Source organism: Homarus americanus, unplaced genomic scaffold (genome assembly GCF_018991925.1).
Source record: "Homarus americanus isolate GMGI-L3 unplaced genomic scaffold, GMGI_Hamer_2.0 scaffold49210, whole genome shotgun sequence".
In the NCBI taxonomy this organism is placed as follows: Eukaryota; Metazoa; Arthropoda; class Malacostraca; order Decapoda; family Nephropidae; genus Homarus; species Homarus americanus.
Genome location: NW_024746947.1, coordinates 45873 through 63254, shown reverse-complemented (window position 1 = coordinate 63254; position 17382 = coordinate 45873). Strand labels below are relative to the sequence as shown.

General features: G+C 36.8%; 1 protein-coding gene across 1 annotated transcript; it reads left to right on the top strand.

The window, feature by feature from the left end:
• Positions 1-639: 639 nt before the first annotated feature.
• LOC121879456 (mucin-5AC-like) lies at positions 640-15362 on the top strand. The gene is made up of 6 exons (XM_042386107.1): positions 640-780; positions 8544-8670; positions 9226-9861; positions 10235-10627; positions 11232-11498; positions 14071-15362. Exons 1-6 carry the CDS (start codon positions 718-720, stop codon positions 15360-15362), a joined length of 2778 nt encoding a protein of 925 aa, XP_042242041.1. The 5' UTR covers positions 640-717.
• Positions 15363-17382: the final 2020 nt, after the last annotated feature.

Below are 17382 nucleotides of genomic sequence, written 5' to 3'. Positions count from 1 at the left end.
TAGTCTTAAGACAAACCTGAAAAAGTACCCTCACCTGGAATTCGATTAGTCCACATCGTAACGCTTGTAGACGCACCACACGAGAAGGTATCAATACTTTCGAGTTAGCCCGACTACAAACCGAGGCAGACAAGCGCTAACGCCGGAAAAACGCTGCCACCGCCCCTCCCGTACTCGAAGTAGCCCTCCACATGTGCAACGCATTTGAGCGACTCTGCCGGTCCCTTTCGGCCTCTTTAGTCACCTCAAAACTCACCAACCTAGGTGACATCCTTAATAACTCATATCATTGCATCATAGCTGGATGATTGTCATACTCGATTACTCGACTCCGAGTGACAGCAAAGTAGTAGTAGTAGTAGTAGTAGTATATTGTTATGGCTGTTAGTATAGGTAGTTATGTATGGTGTTATGCGTGTGGTGGTGGAGAGACAGTGTGTGGTTACCCATTCTTCCCACCTGTCGACTGTCAGGAGTAATTATCATCTCTCACTAACCCCTCCTCTATCACAACCCCCCCCCCTAACTGCCTCAACTCCCGCGACTTAATTACCCCTCTGCCCTTCTCTGTTCAGGTGTCGCCTCCCTATATAAGGGTATGCACGGTGTAAGGACAGGTACACTCAGCTGTCACCCTCAGTGTGTGTCGGGCGGCAGCAGTCGTCAGCGAGCCTTACCGCACCACAACATACCAAGAGTAACATCCTCGCTCACAATATGAAGTCGACCAAGTTGTTGGTGGTGTGTGTGGCTGTAGCCATCACCGTAATCCAGGCTAAGGTAATGTATTTATGATAATGTGCGTGTGTGTATGTGGGGGGGTTGGGGATGCTGGCGACAGTCAACACCTGAGACCACAGCGGTGAGACCAGCCACGCGACCATATTATTGAAAAGCACACTACGACACACCATCACACTTTGACCAGTAGAAACGTAAGTGCTACTGACAAATTAATGGTAGCATGTAGATGTATTATCTTCACTGCATATTTTGGGGGCAAAGTGTGTGTGTGTGTGGGAGCTCCGTGTTTTTCGTCGAAAAACAGGGTCTTTCCAGGAGTACCCAGTCTGATTTCTAGGAAATCTGATTCGTGAGTGACGAGTGAGTGTCGTGACCAGTACAATATCTATCTGTGATCCCCCTAAGTAGATATATTTGTGAATCTGTGACTACCACGTGAGCTGTAGGCCCACCAAACTCCTATCAGTGCCAGGGCTTGTAATCTGAGCCCTGTCCACCCCCACCGTCCACACAATCCCTCCCCGTCCCACCAAGCCACCCAGCTGACCACAACTCAATCGTCTCCACACTGCCAGCTATTCAGCCCTTACTAGCTCCATTATGTCTAAGTTGGCTGCTAGTGTCAAAAATTCAAATTTCACGAAACAACAGCTGACTGATGTGATAATGGAAGTCCAACGGACTCTCATCCAGGACATCATACAACCAATGAATAAGGTGACCGTCAGGAAGCTAGAAGAAGCTGACCGGCGTCTCACTGACCAGCTATGTGACTTTAAAAGAAGCTTGGAATTCTCGCAAGCGGAAATAAGTGACTTAAAAGCAATGTTGAACGTCGAAGCTAAAGAGAACCGAACACTCAAGACCCAAGTTCAATGGCTGAGTGAGGAAAATTCCAAGCTCAAAACGGAACTAGCAATAACAGCAGACGGGGTGGATTATGTGGATGACATGGGGCGTCGAAACAACCTCAGGATTGCCAGTATCCCTGAAGACATGCACGGGAACTGGGAGTCATTCCAACGCAAAATTTCACGCCTGCTGAATGAACATTTTAAACTTCCTGAAGTAAAGTTTGACCGTGTTCAACGCGTCGGCAAATCCAACTCCTCCCGCCCCCGCGACATCAAAACAAAATTCTCGTCCCCCTCTGACCGTGACAAAGTGTTTTATCAACGCAGTAAACTGAAAGGCACCACTATCTTCGTCAACGAGGATCTCTGCCCAGGTACGACTAAAGCCCGTCTACAGAAAATGGACAAGTTTAAAGAAGCCAGGAAACAAGGGAAACACGTGACGTTCAGTCATAAAACTCTTGTTGTGAGGGATTGGGCAAGTGGACACCCGCCCACATACCCACCCGCTATCACCTGCGGAGTTTCCCCCCCCCTGCCGGCAAACTCAAGTACTACACGTCTACCCTCTGTGGTGGAAACCAGCAGCCCTCAAAACCGAGTGACAAGAGCACCCCCCACTCCATCTGGGAATCACCCTCAGTACCGGTCATCCTAATTCTGTTGGTTGTAGCACTTGTGAGTACGCCCCCCACTATCATAATGTTCTTAGATCTTCCTTTTTCACACCTCAGTGACCCTGAGTGTTTACTATTCCATAATCAGTATCAATGTCCCAACAATGATGATGCTAGTGTCATTCCCTAAGATGTGCTAGATCGTATGTGTTACACCCCATTTACCCATGGTGTCAACACAATACTCCCTCATATCGATCCTGATGTCTTTCTACAAAACTCACTGGGTTACACCAACCCAAACTGTAACTATTACTTTCCTGACTCCCCCGAGTTTAGTTCTAGTCTCCTACTACCCCATTCCTTCTCCTTGATTAGCCATAACATCAGCAGTATTCCCATTCATCTAGATACCTTTTTAGATCAGTGTTTTTCTTCTATTGCCCAGAAATTTGATGTACTTGGATTCTGTGAGACCAAACTCACTAACGATATTGACCATTTGAATAACATTCCTAATTATAATAGACACTGCGTCAACACGTCACGACACATTGGTGGTGTCGCCCTATATGTTGATATCAAGTATAACACTTCTGTAAGAGATGATTTTAAGGTTCAGGAGGATTACATGGAGCGTTTTCATTGAACTACGTAACGACACATGAAATATCCTAGTAGGAATAATCTACAGAAGACCCCACACGAATGTAAGGAATTTTCTTGATATATTTTCGGAGCTTATCACTATCATAAGTTCAGAGAGAAAAGACTGCTACATTACAGGAGATTTCAACCTTGATCTATTAAAATCAGAAACCGACACCTCAGTATTAGACCTTCTTGCTACCTGTCATTCTAAACTCTTCTTCAACACTATAACCAAACCCACTAGAGTAACTGCCACCTCTGCCACTGCGATAGATCATACCTGGACTAACAACACTCCTAACAACCATGCAAGTGGAATTATTTATAACAATATCTCAGATCACTTCCCAGTTTTTGCCATGTATAAAACAGCCACAAAACCTGGAAGGTCTATTAGAGTCTCAATTCAATACAGAGACTACTGCACCGACAGCATGCTCTTTTTTTAAAACAACCTAAAGAATGCTAACTGGGATCTTGTCTATGCCACCAACAACCCTAACGTGAACAGCTGTAACTTCTCTTGCATCTTCAATGCTTGCTTTAATTAATGTTTCCCGCTCAATACTGAGTCAGTGAAAACTGTATCCATTTCCAAACCCTATATCACAAGCGAAATTAAGATAATGATAAAGGAAAAACACAAACTCCAAAGGAAATTTGCAAAATGACCCATAACTTTCGGTGATGGTTACCGAAGTATCAGAAATAGAGTAACTTAAGCAGTTGCAAATGCCAGACGTAACTACTATACAAATAAGCTCCAGTCAGCATCAGGCGACAGTAAGAAAACCTGGAATGTCATAAATTCTATTCAGAACAGGAACACTCAGCCTTCAGCCCCCCACTCAGCTTTTTTGATAAATGATTCAGTTATAACGGAACCCTCCTCCATTGCCAACCACTTCAATGAATATTCTATTAATGTTGGCAAAAATCTTGCAGAGAGCATCCCTGATCACCATGAGGAATTTAGAGCCTACCTACAAAACAGACAGCAAAATGAGCTATTCTTATCCCGTGTCACAGCAGATGAATTACTGGCCATCATAAAAATGTCCTAATATGCAGCAGCAGGCGAAGACAATATACCAATGAGCATCATTAAGAAAGTAGCCCACTTATTGCTACCTGTTCTCCTACACATTTGTAACTCCTCCTTCACTACAGTAGTGGTGTCTTTTCGGATAAACTGAAAATTGCTAAAGTTCACCAAGCATATAAAAAATCTGGGGACAAGGGACTCTTCAAGAATTACCGCCCCATATCAGTCCTCCCAGCCTTGAGTAAGATACTGGAGAAGCTAGCATGTAGTAGACTAAATTCCTTCTGCAATGCCAATAACATCTTTACAGACTCCCAGTTTCTATTTAGAGCTAGAAGGTCGACTGAGAGTGCTCTGCTATCCTATACTAATGACATCTTAAATTCCTTTGATGACCATACCATCCTCCTTTCAAAGCTTGAACATTACGGCGTTAGGGGCCTGTCCCACAATTGGTTTACCTCATATCTGTCAAACAGGTTGCAGTATGTCTGCTATAATAACCACCAATCTGACTCCTCGCCAATCTTGTATGGAGTCCCCTAAGGTTCCATTCTCGGTCCAGTACTGTTTTTGTAGTACATAAACGACATAGTCCACGCCAGCTCACTCATAAAATACAACTTATTTGCAGACGATATTAATCTCTATGCCAGCAACTCAGACCTCCATACCTTGATGAGAACTATGAACACTGAATTAACTAAAGTCGGGACCTGGGTAATATGTAATAAATTGACCTTAAACCTTGAGAAAACCCACTAAACGATCTTTCACAGAAGGAAAAACTTACCCTCAGACTTGGACCCTCTGTACCTTGGTAATATAGTCCTCAAACGCGAACAAAATACTAAATTCTTTGGAGTTATTGTTGATGAGAAACTAAACTGGAGAAACCACATACAAGCCATTCATCGTAAAATCAATAAACAGTGCGGTATCATGTATCACACTCGACAGTCACTCACTCTCAAAGCAATGAAAGAAATCTATCATGATCTTGTTTACCAACACCTGACACACTGTCACACACTATGGGGGGGCCCCTGGCTCTTCGAAAACACAGTCTCTGTTTACGGCACAAAACAGAGTTGTACGGACAATGACCAACTTGAAAAAAAATATCTCACAAACGAAAAATTTGCTATATTGAAAATTTTAAAATTCGAAGATATTAACACCTACTGCTGTGCCCTCTTTGTTTAAAAATCCACCAATCACTTGCTTGACAATAATTATTTCCAGTTCCGGAATAATCAGAGATACAACTTAAGGCACCCAGAGCTACTAAGACCACCCCCCATGCGCTCCTTTCAGTCCCAGACCTCCATAAAATATCATGGTGTGAAGGTGTGGAACAACTTAACCCCATCCATCAGAGCAAAGACTACGCTCCCTTCCTTTAAATCATCTCTTAAAAAATATCTATTGTCAAAGTATTAATATTTCTTGTAACACTTACTATATTTACAGTACCTGCTTTTATTGTACTATGAAAATCCTTTTATCGAAAATTATCATGTAAATAAATTTGTAATTACCGTTGCAATAAACATAATTGTCAACTAGACATAATCCTGACAGCTCTGTCCTCTTGTTCAACCTTAATACTGTACAACCCATGTTGTACTGCTCCCCCATTATACTTATGTTTTTCAATTCCACTGTAATTTATATGTATATATACATATATATATATATATATATATATATATATATATATATATATATATATATATATATATATATATATATATATATATATATATATATATATATATATATATATATATATATATGTATATATATGTATATGTATGTGTATATGTATGTATATATAAAAAATAAATAAATAAATAAATAAATAAAAAATAAGAATAATAAATAAATAAAATAAATAAATATTGAAGTGATAACCGTGGTAAAATTATGAGATGTTCTTATTACCACCATGCTATTGTACTATTCCAGATGATACTAAATGTTTACATAATACTTCCTTGAGATAATTGTATAGTATATATCAGGTGCCTCAAAGAGAGCTCAGGTTCTCAACTGGCTCAGCCATGTTAATATTGCTATTATTATCCATTCTGTATCTGTGGTCTCATTTGACGAAAAATCATTGTTAACGAATGTCCCTCTAAATGAAACTATTGATATTTATGTATAGTTTTGTTAAATCAAGTATTTCCATAAAGTCTTTCATTGATTCGTGTATGTTTGACTCTTCTCTAACGATTTCCTCTCGGTTAATTCTCTTTAGTTTGTCTCTCTTGAGCTGGTAATCACCATGGTTGAAGTCACAGTATTCCTACTCAACTACTTTCTCTCGACTATCAAAGATTGTATTCCATCTTAGTATGTAATGGTCGCTGGTTGGAGTTAGTTTCTCTGCGAGGTGGACCTCGTCCACCATAGCCTCCTTAGTCGTAAAGACTAGAATGTTGTACATACTCATAGGTTCCTATACGTATTGTGTGAGCGTTATTGTAATACATGAAAAGTTCACAACTTGATAAACCAGTGGATCGTGGTGACCTGTGAAACACTAATTACCAGCTCACTAATTTTCTCTTATTCACTATTCCCGCGCGTCTTTTATATACTACTGTGAGGTGGTCTTTGTGTTCCTTCACCATATTACATGGTGGGTGTCTCACGGTCACCACTAATGGATATGTCTGGTTAACTGCTCTACTTTCCACACTAATCTCCCTTGATTGGCGGCTTAAAACAACTGTTATTTAACAGTTAGGCGTTTCACTCAAACTTATAAAGATAATATTTTCACCCAATTTCCGACGTAACTCGGCACTGATAAGAGTAGCCTCTTCGCCAAGATGACCGTAATGATAGGCTTATTATAAGTTCACTGTCTGAGTCTTAAGTTCCTCGCGCGAATTGTTTGGAATAACGAATGTTTGATTTGTTTTGTAGAACCCGACACGACACGTTACATATATATATATATATATATATATATATATATATATATATATATATATATATATATATATATATATATATATATATATATATATATATATATATATATATATATATATATATGAATCGGCTGCTTGTGCAATTAACCAGTCCATTCACATATATTTATATTTGGGTTTTAAGTAACGAAACCTAAACGGTAGTTCCTTTGTTTTATAATAAAAGGTTGTATATAATTCCTGAGTGTAGATCAACCGTAAGTCTCACTGTCTAGGAGTGAATGAGAAGGGGACGGCGTTTATGTATTATAAACGCTAGGTCACGTCCTTACGATATAAGTTGAGGTGAGCTACTGACTGTGACGACCTCGCAGTGCGGGTTTACAGAAATGCTGACCTATGGGTCTCGCCCTCTTGGGAGAGCTGCCCGCTCACGTGTCCAACTCATGTCTTACTCATAGACAGTGGAAAGTTACAGGGGGTGAATCTGAATATAATCTCAGATGTATTGACCCATCTATATAATATGTTCTGTTGATGAGACAGGGACCTATTACATATATATATATATATATATATATATATATATATATATATATATATATATATATATATATATATATATATATATATATATATATATATATATATATATATATATATATATATATATATATATATATATATATATATATATATATATATATATATATATATATATATATATATATATATATATATATATATATATATATATATATATATATATATATATATATATATATATATATATATATATATATAGCAAAGAAGTATGTCTGTTTGTATATTTGTGTGTGTGTTTGTGTGTGTGTGTCCGCACGAGAATCTCGGAAACTACTTTACCGATCTGTATTGATGATGGATGGTGTTATATGTAGTGATGATGGATGATGTTATATGTAGTGATGATGGATGGTGTTATATGTAGTGAAGATGGCTGGTGTTATATGTAGTGATGATGGATGTTGTTATATGTAGTGATGATAGATGGTGTTATATGTAGTGATGATGGATGGTGTTATATGTAGTGAAGATGGCTGGTGTTATATGTAGTGATGATTAGACATTAAAATAATAACAGTTTAATGCTAAAAAAATATACTTTGCTGTACCGTTGTAGTGAAAAACATGGTGGAACTTACATACACCGTTAATGAACTATTGATGGAAGAAGAAGTTTTAGGGACTGAACATTGAGAAATGTGGAGCCTCCCGAAGGGTGGCGTCCTACCGTGGCCTAGCGGATGAGCCGCTCCGGAGGGCTGCGATTCTGCTAGTATAAATATATATATATATATATATATATATATATATATATATATATATATATATATATATATATATATATATATATATATTGTGTGTGTGTGTGTGTGTGTTGATATTAATGAGGATAATTGCATAACTTCTTGTACTTATTAATAATACCGTAGAGACATGATGTTATTTTACGATTTTTAAAGACACTGAACACTAATAGGCTATACAAATACAGTACAATTAATAATTTCCAAAATTTGGTGTTACCTGTGAGGCACAACAGTTAATATTATCGATGTGACAACACGGTTACTACCATACTAGGGTGAAGTTATAATAATGGTCTTCCTCCACATGTGACTAAACAACGTTGTATCTCCAGAGACAGAGAGCCTCGGGCACCGACTGTGAGGCAGCAGGAGGCGAGTGTCTCAAGGAGGGTGCCAAGAAGTGCCTCCGAGTGATGAATAGACACGACTGTGATGACAGGGCCGTCTGTTGTCTGATAGGTAAGTGAAGAGACAAAAGGATAGACGATTGTTTGACAAGTAACATTTCTCTAAAGAATTCACTGCTACTGTATATGTAATTTCCAAACTTAAGACAACCTCCAAATACCATCTCCAACACAGCTTAACCGTACACAGTTCATCGTCTCTTAGAAACGTTAGATAATAGTTCTCGTATTAGGGAATAAACTAACTTTTAGGTAATGGCGAGGAAAAGTGGTGACTGCAGACAATGGTTACTGGTAAGAGATGAATATTTGGGCCTTTGGCTTGTACATCAACTTGTAATTGTGCCCGAAACGAGTGTGTTTATACCCCCTCAACCCCACCTCAGCTCTCGTTATCTAAACTAGCGTAGACGACAATTTACTGATTCACATTCCATCTCGTAGCTGTGACGTCTTAGTGTTTACAACTATCATTAAATTCATGTTGATTTTGTTGGATCAAATTTACTACATAAATGAAAAATATTTATAAACATTCACTGAAGATAACATATAGCATAAAAGAATAATAAAACAACTTTTTCTAATGTGCTGTTGTTTTGGACAGGTGGAAAGAGCTCGAGACAGAATACTAAGCCCAAGACCCAAGAGAGGAGGATGCAAGACACGAAGACACTGAACAACAAAGTAAATCGTGGCCGGGGAAAGCTAGGTAAGGAGAAAAAAAATGATAGCGAAAAGACTTCAAAATCAGAAAGATTGACACGGCCAAACGATGGAAGAGGGAAGAATGTTAAAACTGAAGACAAGAGGAAACTGCAATCAAAGGAAGAGAAAAAGAGGAACAGAGAAAGGAAGCCAAGCCAAAAATCAAAGGAAGAAAAGAAAATGATGCGAAAGAGACCAAGACCAGATGAAAAACAAGGAAGCGCAGGAAAAAAGATAAAGAGGCCAGAATCAGGAAACAAAAAAAAAAAGAAAAAAAAAAAGAAAGACGGAAACCGTAAGAACGTCTCAGCCGCCACAACCAAATCAGGAAACAAAACAAACAAGAAGAAGCCAAACAAGGAAGAGGAAGACAATAATTCTTCAATGGCCAAAATTAAGAAGTTCTGCAAGAAAACGATAACTTTGTGTGCTACTGCTGGAGGTATCTGTGCGCATGGCCGATCCGCGAAGTGCAAGAGGATAAGTGTGTTCCATACTGATGAGAAGTCTTGCGCTCCCTGTACCTGTTGTAAAGGTGAGTCTCCTTATATACTGGGCTGTTTTAACCATACAAGGAAGGTTGACCTCAGGGTGTTGTGGACAGTAGGACCATACAAGGATGGTCGACACTCTAAATAGTGTATAAAGTTATTAGATAAAATTGAAATGGAAAAAAAAATTAAATAAGTAAATATGTATTAATATATTAAATTATGTAACAAAAATAGATATCATTCATAGTAGGAAAAATACTAATTAATGAAAATACATATGAACCGATAACCAGTAAAATAAACAAACTGATGAAAAATAAAGTGTGACCATTAATACCGATTATCTATCTATCTATCTATCTATCTATTATAAGAAAGTAACTTCGGATAAACTTAATGTGTTGCTCCCTGCAGATAAGGATGATAACCAATGTGCGGCTACGTCCGCCTGTGGCGCATATTCCGGTCACTGCGAGACAAGTTGTAGGAAGACAGATCGAGAGCTTTTTGGTAAGTGTGCAACAGCCTCCTGCAAGTGCTGCGCCCCCGACTGCAAGATCATGAATTCCTGCTGGCACAAAGGCGGGAAGTGTATCAGTGACTGGGAACATTGTAGTGGCGTACTAAGTGATGAATGTGAGGGCGTTGGATGCAAGTGCTGTGTTCCTCACCCCTCACCGATCAGCACCACTCCCGCGCCGCCGTGTGACGTAAAGTGCAAGAAGGGAACCTGCACTTTAAAAAAGCATTGTGCTGGCAAGTGGGTGTCGAAGCAGTGTGCCTGTAAGGGCTATGGCTGTTGTAAAGGTAAAGTCACTCAATATGTTATTTCCGTGTTATTGTCTGAAGCACGCTTGGCTCAAGGAAGGCGAGAAATAACTGACACATTTTAAACTTAGGTAAAATTCATCCATAAAACACCATACACAATACCAAAATACATACTACATAACATAGTCTATACATGCAAAAAATATATAGTTTATATTGAGACATATGTCAGTTACTTCCCGTCCGCCTGCAGCTGCTCTCAACATGCCGGAAGAACGAAAGTAGAATAACGAGAAAATTACCTTTTTTAATTCATTACGTTGTCTTTATCAACTGGTCCCGATTTGTAATTTTTTTCTTCTAATTCACCCAATCACAATTTTCCCTTTATATTATACCAGTTAGGTTATAAGGCAAATTTGGTTAGGTTTGCAGAATAAAATAAAGGTGAATATGGAAATACACACATGAGTTTAGTTTGAAATATTATATACTACAGAGTAATTTTATTCGACACTTTCAAGGTAGTTTTAATAACAATATGCGCAACACGAAGGTTACCCAGACTAATGTAATCAGGTCCTGTCGTCTTTTTCATAATTTACTCAATCATTCCTCCTCTTTTTTCCTTCACATGCAGCTTCATGTAAACCAGTCAAAAAGTGTACTAAAAGCTGTGGAACGTGTAAGTCGAAGTGTGGTCACGGCGAATTGAAGAAAGGCAAATGCAAGAAGAGATGCAAGTGTTGTGTGCCTCATAAACTGTGTGCGGAGACAACGCAGAAGTGCCATAGTATCAAAGGAACTTGTACGCTGAAGAAGTTTTGCAAAAGTAAGAATTATCTCCACCCTGTGTTAGGTCAGGGGTGTGAAGACTCCTGCAAGAAATGCGTTTGCTGCGTCCACGGTAAGTGAAGCAAATTCCTCGTTTGAAAAAAGAATAACAAATTAGGACAATTTTCTTCTACACACATTGTGTACTGATGAATGATTTCTCAATTTTTAGTAAAGTAACTATCATCTATATGCTCTTCTTGCCATATAACTAAATTTACGGTTAATATATACCTCATGGCGGGTCTTTATAGAATAAATCAATATAAAAAATAAGGTAATAACTTCTTTTTGTAATCTGTCAACAATAAGAATTACTGCTATATCTTATGCAGCACAACACAGGGGGTCTCAAAAAAAAGGAATGCAAACATTAACGCAATCGCCACGAAAATCAGATAGGAAGTGTGTATACATTTTATGACACCCTGTAGTCAGGGTTGAGATGGGTCATTTTATGGATTCAGAATTCGTATAGTACTCTAGTTAGAGCCAGAGTGCAAGTATGTGTAAAGAATAAATTAATTTTATATATATATATTTTTTTTTTTAACGGGGATTAGCCCACCCGGGCACAGGTCACTGACCTACATCAGGGCCTGGGGGGGTGAATATATGATAATAATAATAATGATGATGATGATGATGATGATGATGATGATGATGATGATGATGATGATGATGATGATGATGATGATGATGATGATGATGATGATGATGATGATAATAATAATAATAATAACAATAATAATAATAATAATAATAATAATAATAATAATAATAATAATAATAATAATAATAATAATAATAATAATAATAATAATAATAATAATAATAATAATAATAATAATAATAATAATAATAATAATAATAATAATAATAATAATAATAATAATAATAATAATAATAATAATAATAATAATAATAATAATAATAATAATAATAATAATAATAATAATAATAATAATAATAATAATAACTTTTATTATCAATATTATTATAATAATAATTCATAAAAATGAATAACAAAATACTAAAAATAATAATAATAACCACAAATAAATAAACAAAAACGAAAAAATAAATCAAGAATGAGAAACGATATACGTTATGTATGTTGTGTTGTCAAAATAAGAGAAACAATTGAGACCCAGCAATTGTGTGTAAATGAGGCAGAAAGTCAGATCAGCAACCTGGGACTTGGTCACAATTTTCGTGATGCCATATGGCAGCAGGGTCTACCACTAGACAACACATTATGCTTCCAATATCTTCCCAGGCGGTAGTACCTCCCTGTTTGATAGCTGCCTGCTACCTACTACCCGAGGAAAAAATATACATTGACAACTTATAACGTGTAGTTGTTATACATTAAACGCTCTCTTCTCACACACACACACACACACACACACACACACACACACACACACACACACACACACACACATACACACGTTCCACGAACAATATCAATGTAAATCTGAGGCGCTAAAATCACCTTTTAAATTAAATGAGGAATTCTCAAGTAACGAGAGACATGTGAATGGTAAATTTGAGGTGATTATTGTCACTGTTTCCTGGCTGACTGTGGTGAAGTAAGACATATTAATATGAAAATTCATTTAATAAGGAATTGATCTTTATTAGGTATGGTGGTTAATTAAAAATACAACAGTGAGCATAATGGAGGTTTTACAACAGGAGATGCCGTCATTAAAGTTATAATATAAAAGAATCATTAAGAAATCTTTCTATTTTAAGGGGGAAGCAATATGTCGTGGTGACTGATATTTTACTTTACTAACTGAAAATGTAATCTCGGAATATTTGTTGATGACAATTCAATAACTCACCAGTCACCTGTGAGATCTGGAAGAGTAAGAACCATAAATAATTTCTTTATGCTAGGATGTTATGCAAACCTTGGGGAGTTTAGTGGAAAACTATTGTTATTAAATGCCACTGGAAAACTACATAAAGTGTGCTGCAGACTGGCATTGTTGTGAAGATAACGCGTTTGGTTTTCATGAAACGATACAATCGCCAAAAACAGGATGAAGATGAGGATGGGTAGAAACAAAAAGAAAAAAGTTGATTGGGTTGACGTAGGGGAGCTACTTGAAAGCTTAAATTAATTCATAAATATATACTAAGGCTCCTACAGGTAAACAGATATATTAATTGAAGTGTTCAGCTGTAAATATTTCCCCAAATTCATGATCGCATTGACTTTCGAATACTGTGTGTTCCGGATAATGGATGAATGATTGCTTCACATTCAAAATTTAGACATACTGTAACTAGATGATGTTTTGGATAATCTCTGTTTCTCTTCAAAACATTTGTCTCTCAGGATAACAAGATATATTTAACAAATCTGTCTCTCTGGATAACAGGATATATTAAAAAAAATTGTCTCTCAGGATAACAGGATATATTCGACAAATTTGTCTCTCAGGCTAACAAGGATATATTCAACAAAAAATGTCTCTCAGGATAATAGGATATATTAAACAAATCTGTCTCTCAGGATAACAGGATATATTGATCTTTTCTGTCAATTAAATGTTACTGTAATAAGTTTATTGAATCTCCAATCACTGATGCTTCTACATATTAATTTTTCGTTATTATTATTATTTCAGAGAAAACGAAAACCACTATCACCACACAGAGTGCAACCACTGGTACAACACAGAGTAAAACCACTGGTACAACACAGAGTACAACCACTGGTACAACACAGAGTACAACCACTGGTACAACACAGAGTACAATCACTGGTACAACACAGAGTAAAGCCACTGGTACAACACAGAGTACAACCACTGGTACAACACAGAGTACAACCACTGGTACAACACAGAGTACAACACAGAGTACAACCACTGGTACAACACAGAGTACAATCACTGGTACAACACAGAGTAAAGCCACTGGTACAACACAGAGTACAACCACTGGTACAACACAGAGTACAACCACTGGTACAACACAGAGTAAAGCCACTGGTACAACACAGAGTACAACCACTGGTACAACACAGAGTACAACCACTGGTACAACACAGAGTACAACCACTGGTACAACGCAGAGTACAACCACTGGTACAACACAGAGTAAAACCACTACTACATCAACCACTATTACATCAACCACTCCTATATCAACCACTACTACATCAACCACTCCTTTATCAACCACTACTACATCAACCACTACTACATCAACCACTACTACATCAACCACTCCTTTATCAACCACTACTACATCAACCACTACTACATCAACAACTACTACATCAACCACTACTACATCAACAACTACTACATCAACAACTACTACATCAACCACTACTACATCAACCACTACGACATCAACCACTCCTATATCAACCACTACTACATCAACAACTACTACATCAACAACTACTACATCAACTACTACATCAACAACTACTACATCAACAACTACTACATCAACTACTACATCAACAACTACTACATCAACAACTACTACATCAACAACTACTACATCAACCACTACTACATCAACAACTACTACATCAACAACTACTACATCAACAACTACTACATCAACTACTACATCAACAACTACTACATCAACAACTACTACATCAACAACTACTACATCAACCACTACTACATCAACAACTACTACATCAACAACTACTACATCAACTACTACATCAACAACTACTACATCAACAACTACTACATCAACAACTACTACATCAACCACTACTACATCAACAACTACTACATCAACAACTACTACATCAACCACTACTACATCAACAACTACTACATCAACAACTACTACATCAACAACTACTACATCAACAACTACTACATCAACAACTACTACATCAACGACTAGTACAACAACGACTAGTTCAACAACCACTCTTCCATAAACAACTACTACATCAACCACTACTACATCAACCACTACTACATCAACCACTACTACATCAACAACTACTACATCAACCACTACTACATAACCACTACTACATCAACCACTATTACATCAACCAATACTAAACTATAGAGTACAACCACTACTACATCAACCACTTCTAAACCATAGAGTACAACCTCCAAATTATAGAGTACAACCACTTTTCGAAACCAATCCCAATAACAGAATACAGTTACTATAATATAGAGAATAACCACTACATCATCACAGAGTACAACCACAACACAACGTACAATTACAACAAAACAGGGAACAACCACTACAACAACGCCCACTACATTATCAAGCTGACCACAGACCACAACCATTGTACCTCGAGGTTCAAAACCTACAAGGCTTAAATAGGTAAGAAGAGTAGACAGTACACTGCCAACATAACACCTGGAGTTACCACAAGAATTACTCATGTGGTGAGCTTAACAGTGCTGCCTTTATACCTACCATCTCAGCCTGTTTATGGACTCCCGAGTGAACTTAATATTCACCAACTGCCCCGCCAAGGACGTCGATCCCGTCGTGACAAGAGTTAACGTTCATCCATCTCCTTCTCACCTACAGCATTTACACTGTAGAATTATAAATCAGCACTACTGGAGGTCTTGGGAGCGTTATGGAAGGTTTTGTTAGACATGATAAAATAATTGAAGATTGCTTTAATATATATATATATATATATATATATATATATATATATATATATATATATATATATATATATATATATATATATATATATATATATATATATATATATATATATATTGATAAAATCACACAGGGAAAAGGGAAACAATGGAGCACCTTAGCTTTAGTCTTTATTCACAGACATCTTCAGAGGCCTCTGAAGACGTCTTGAATAAAGACCAAAGCTAAGGTGCTCCATTGTTTCCCTTTTCCCTGTGTGATTTTATCAAGATTTATCTTATCCACGTTTTCAATGTGGATCTACATTAAAGATATATATATATATATATATATATATATATATATATATATATATATATATATATATATATATATATATATATATATATATATATATATATATATATATATATATATATATATATATACAGAGGAGGGTGAGATCAAGTCCACAGAGGTAGTATAGGTAATGACCCTACTAATCTTCACAAAGCACCGCAGCGGTCGGTAGTCAGGTCAGAGGGAAAAACTGACCCAACCTTCTCACCTGGTTACAAATCTTCTTAATTACAAAATTGTCCAATTTGTACATACCATTACTCAAATTCATGTTAACGGATTCGGTATGTTTAATGAGACTAGATTCTATAATGTTCCTACTGTCAATTGAATTACAAGGTAATATTGAGGAGGCATTATCCCAGTCAATGCAATGTTTATTATCCCTCAAATGAACAAACAAGAGCATTGGATTCCTGGCCTGTCCTAACACTATATTTATGTTGTTTAAGTCTAGTTACAAGATCTTTACCTGTCTGGCCTAAGTAAAACATATTACATTCCTTGCAAGGGACTTTATAAATGCAGCCATTTGTATTGTTGGGGGAGTTCTTGATTAACATTTGTTTAACAGTGCATGAGTTTTTAAATGCCACATTGACGTTCCAGGTTTTTAGTTGTAAAGGAATTTGAGAGAAATTTTTGTGAAATGGTAATACTAAGAGATTCTTATGGTCATGGGTGGGCTTGGGATCAGTTCTATAAAAAGATTTCTTAGTAATGTTCAGGCATTTGTCTATGAAAGATCTAGGGTATTTAAGGTTTGAGCCAATATTATAGATATATTTATATTCCTCATCAATGAATTCCGGGCTGCAAATTCTCAAAGCACGTAAAACACATATATATATATATATATATATATATATATATATATATATATATATATATATATATATATATATATATATAACTTGTTCGGCACTTCTACTTAGTTTGTACTCACCCCTGAAGATGTAAATTACACG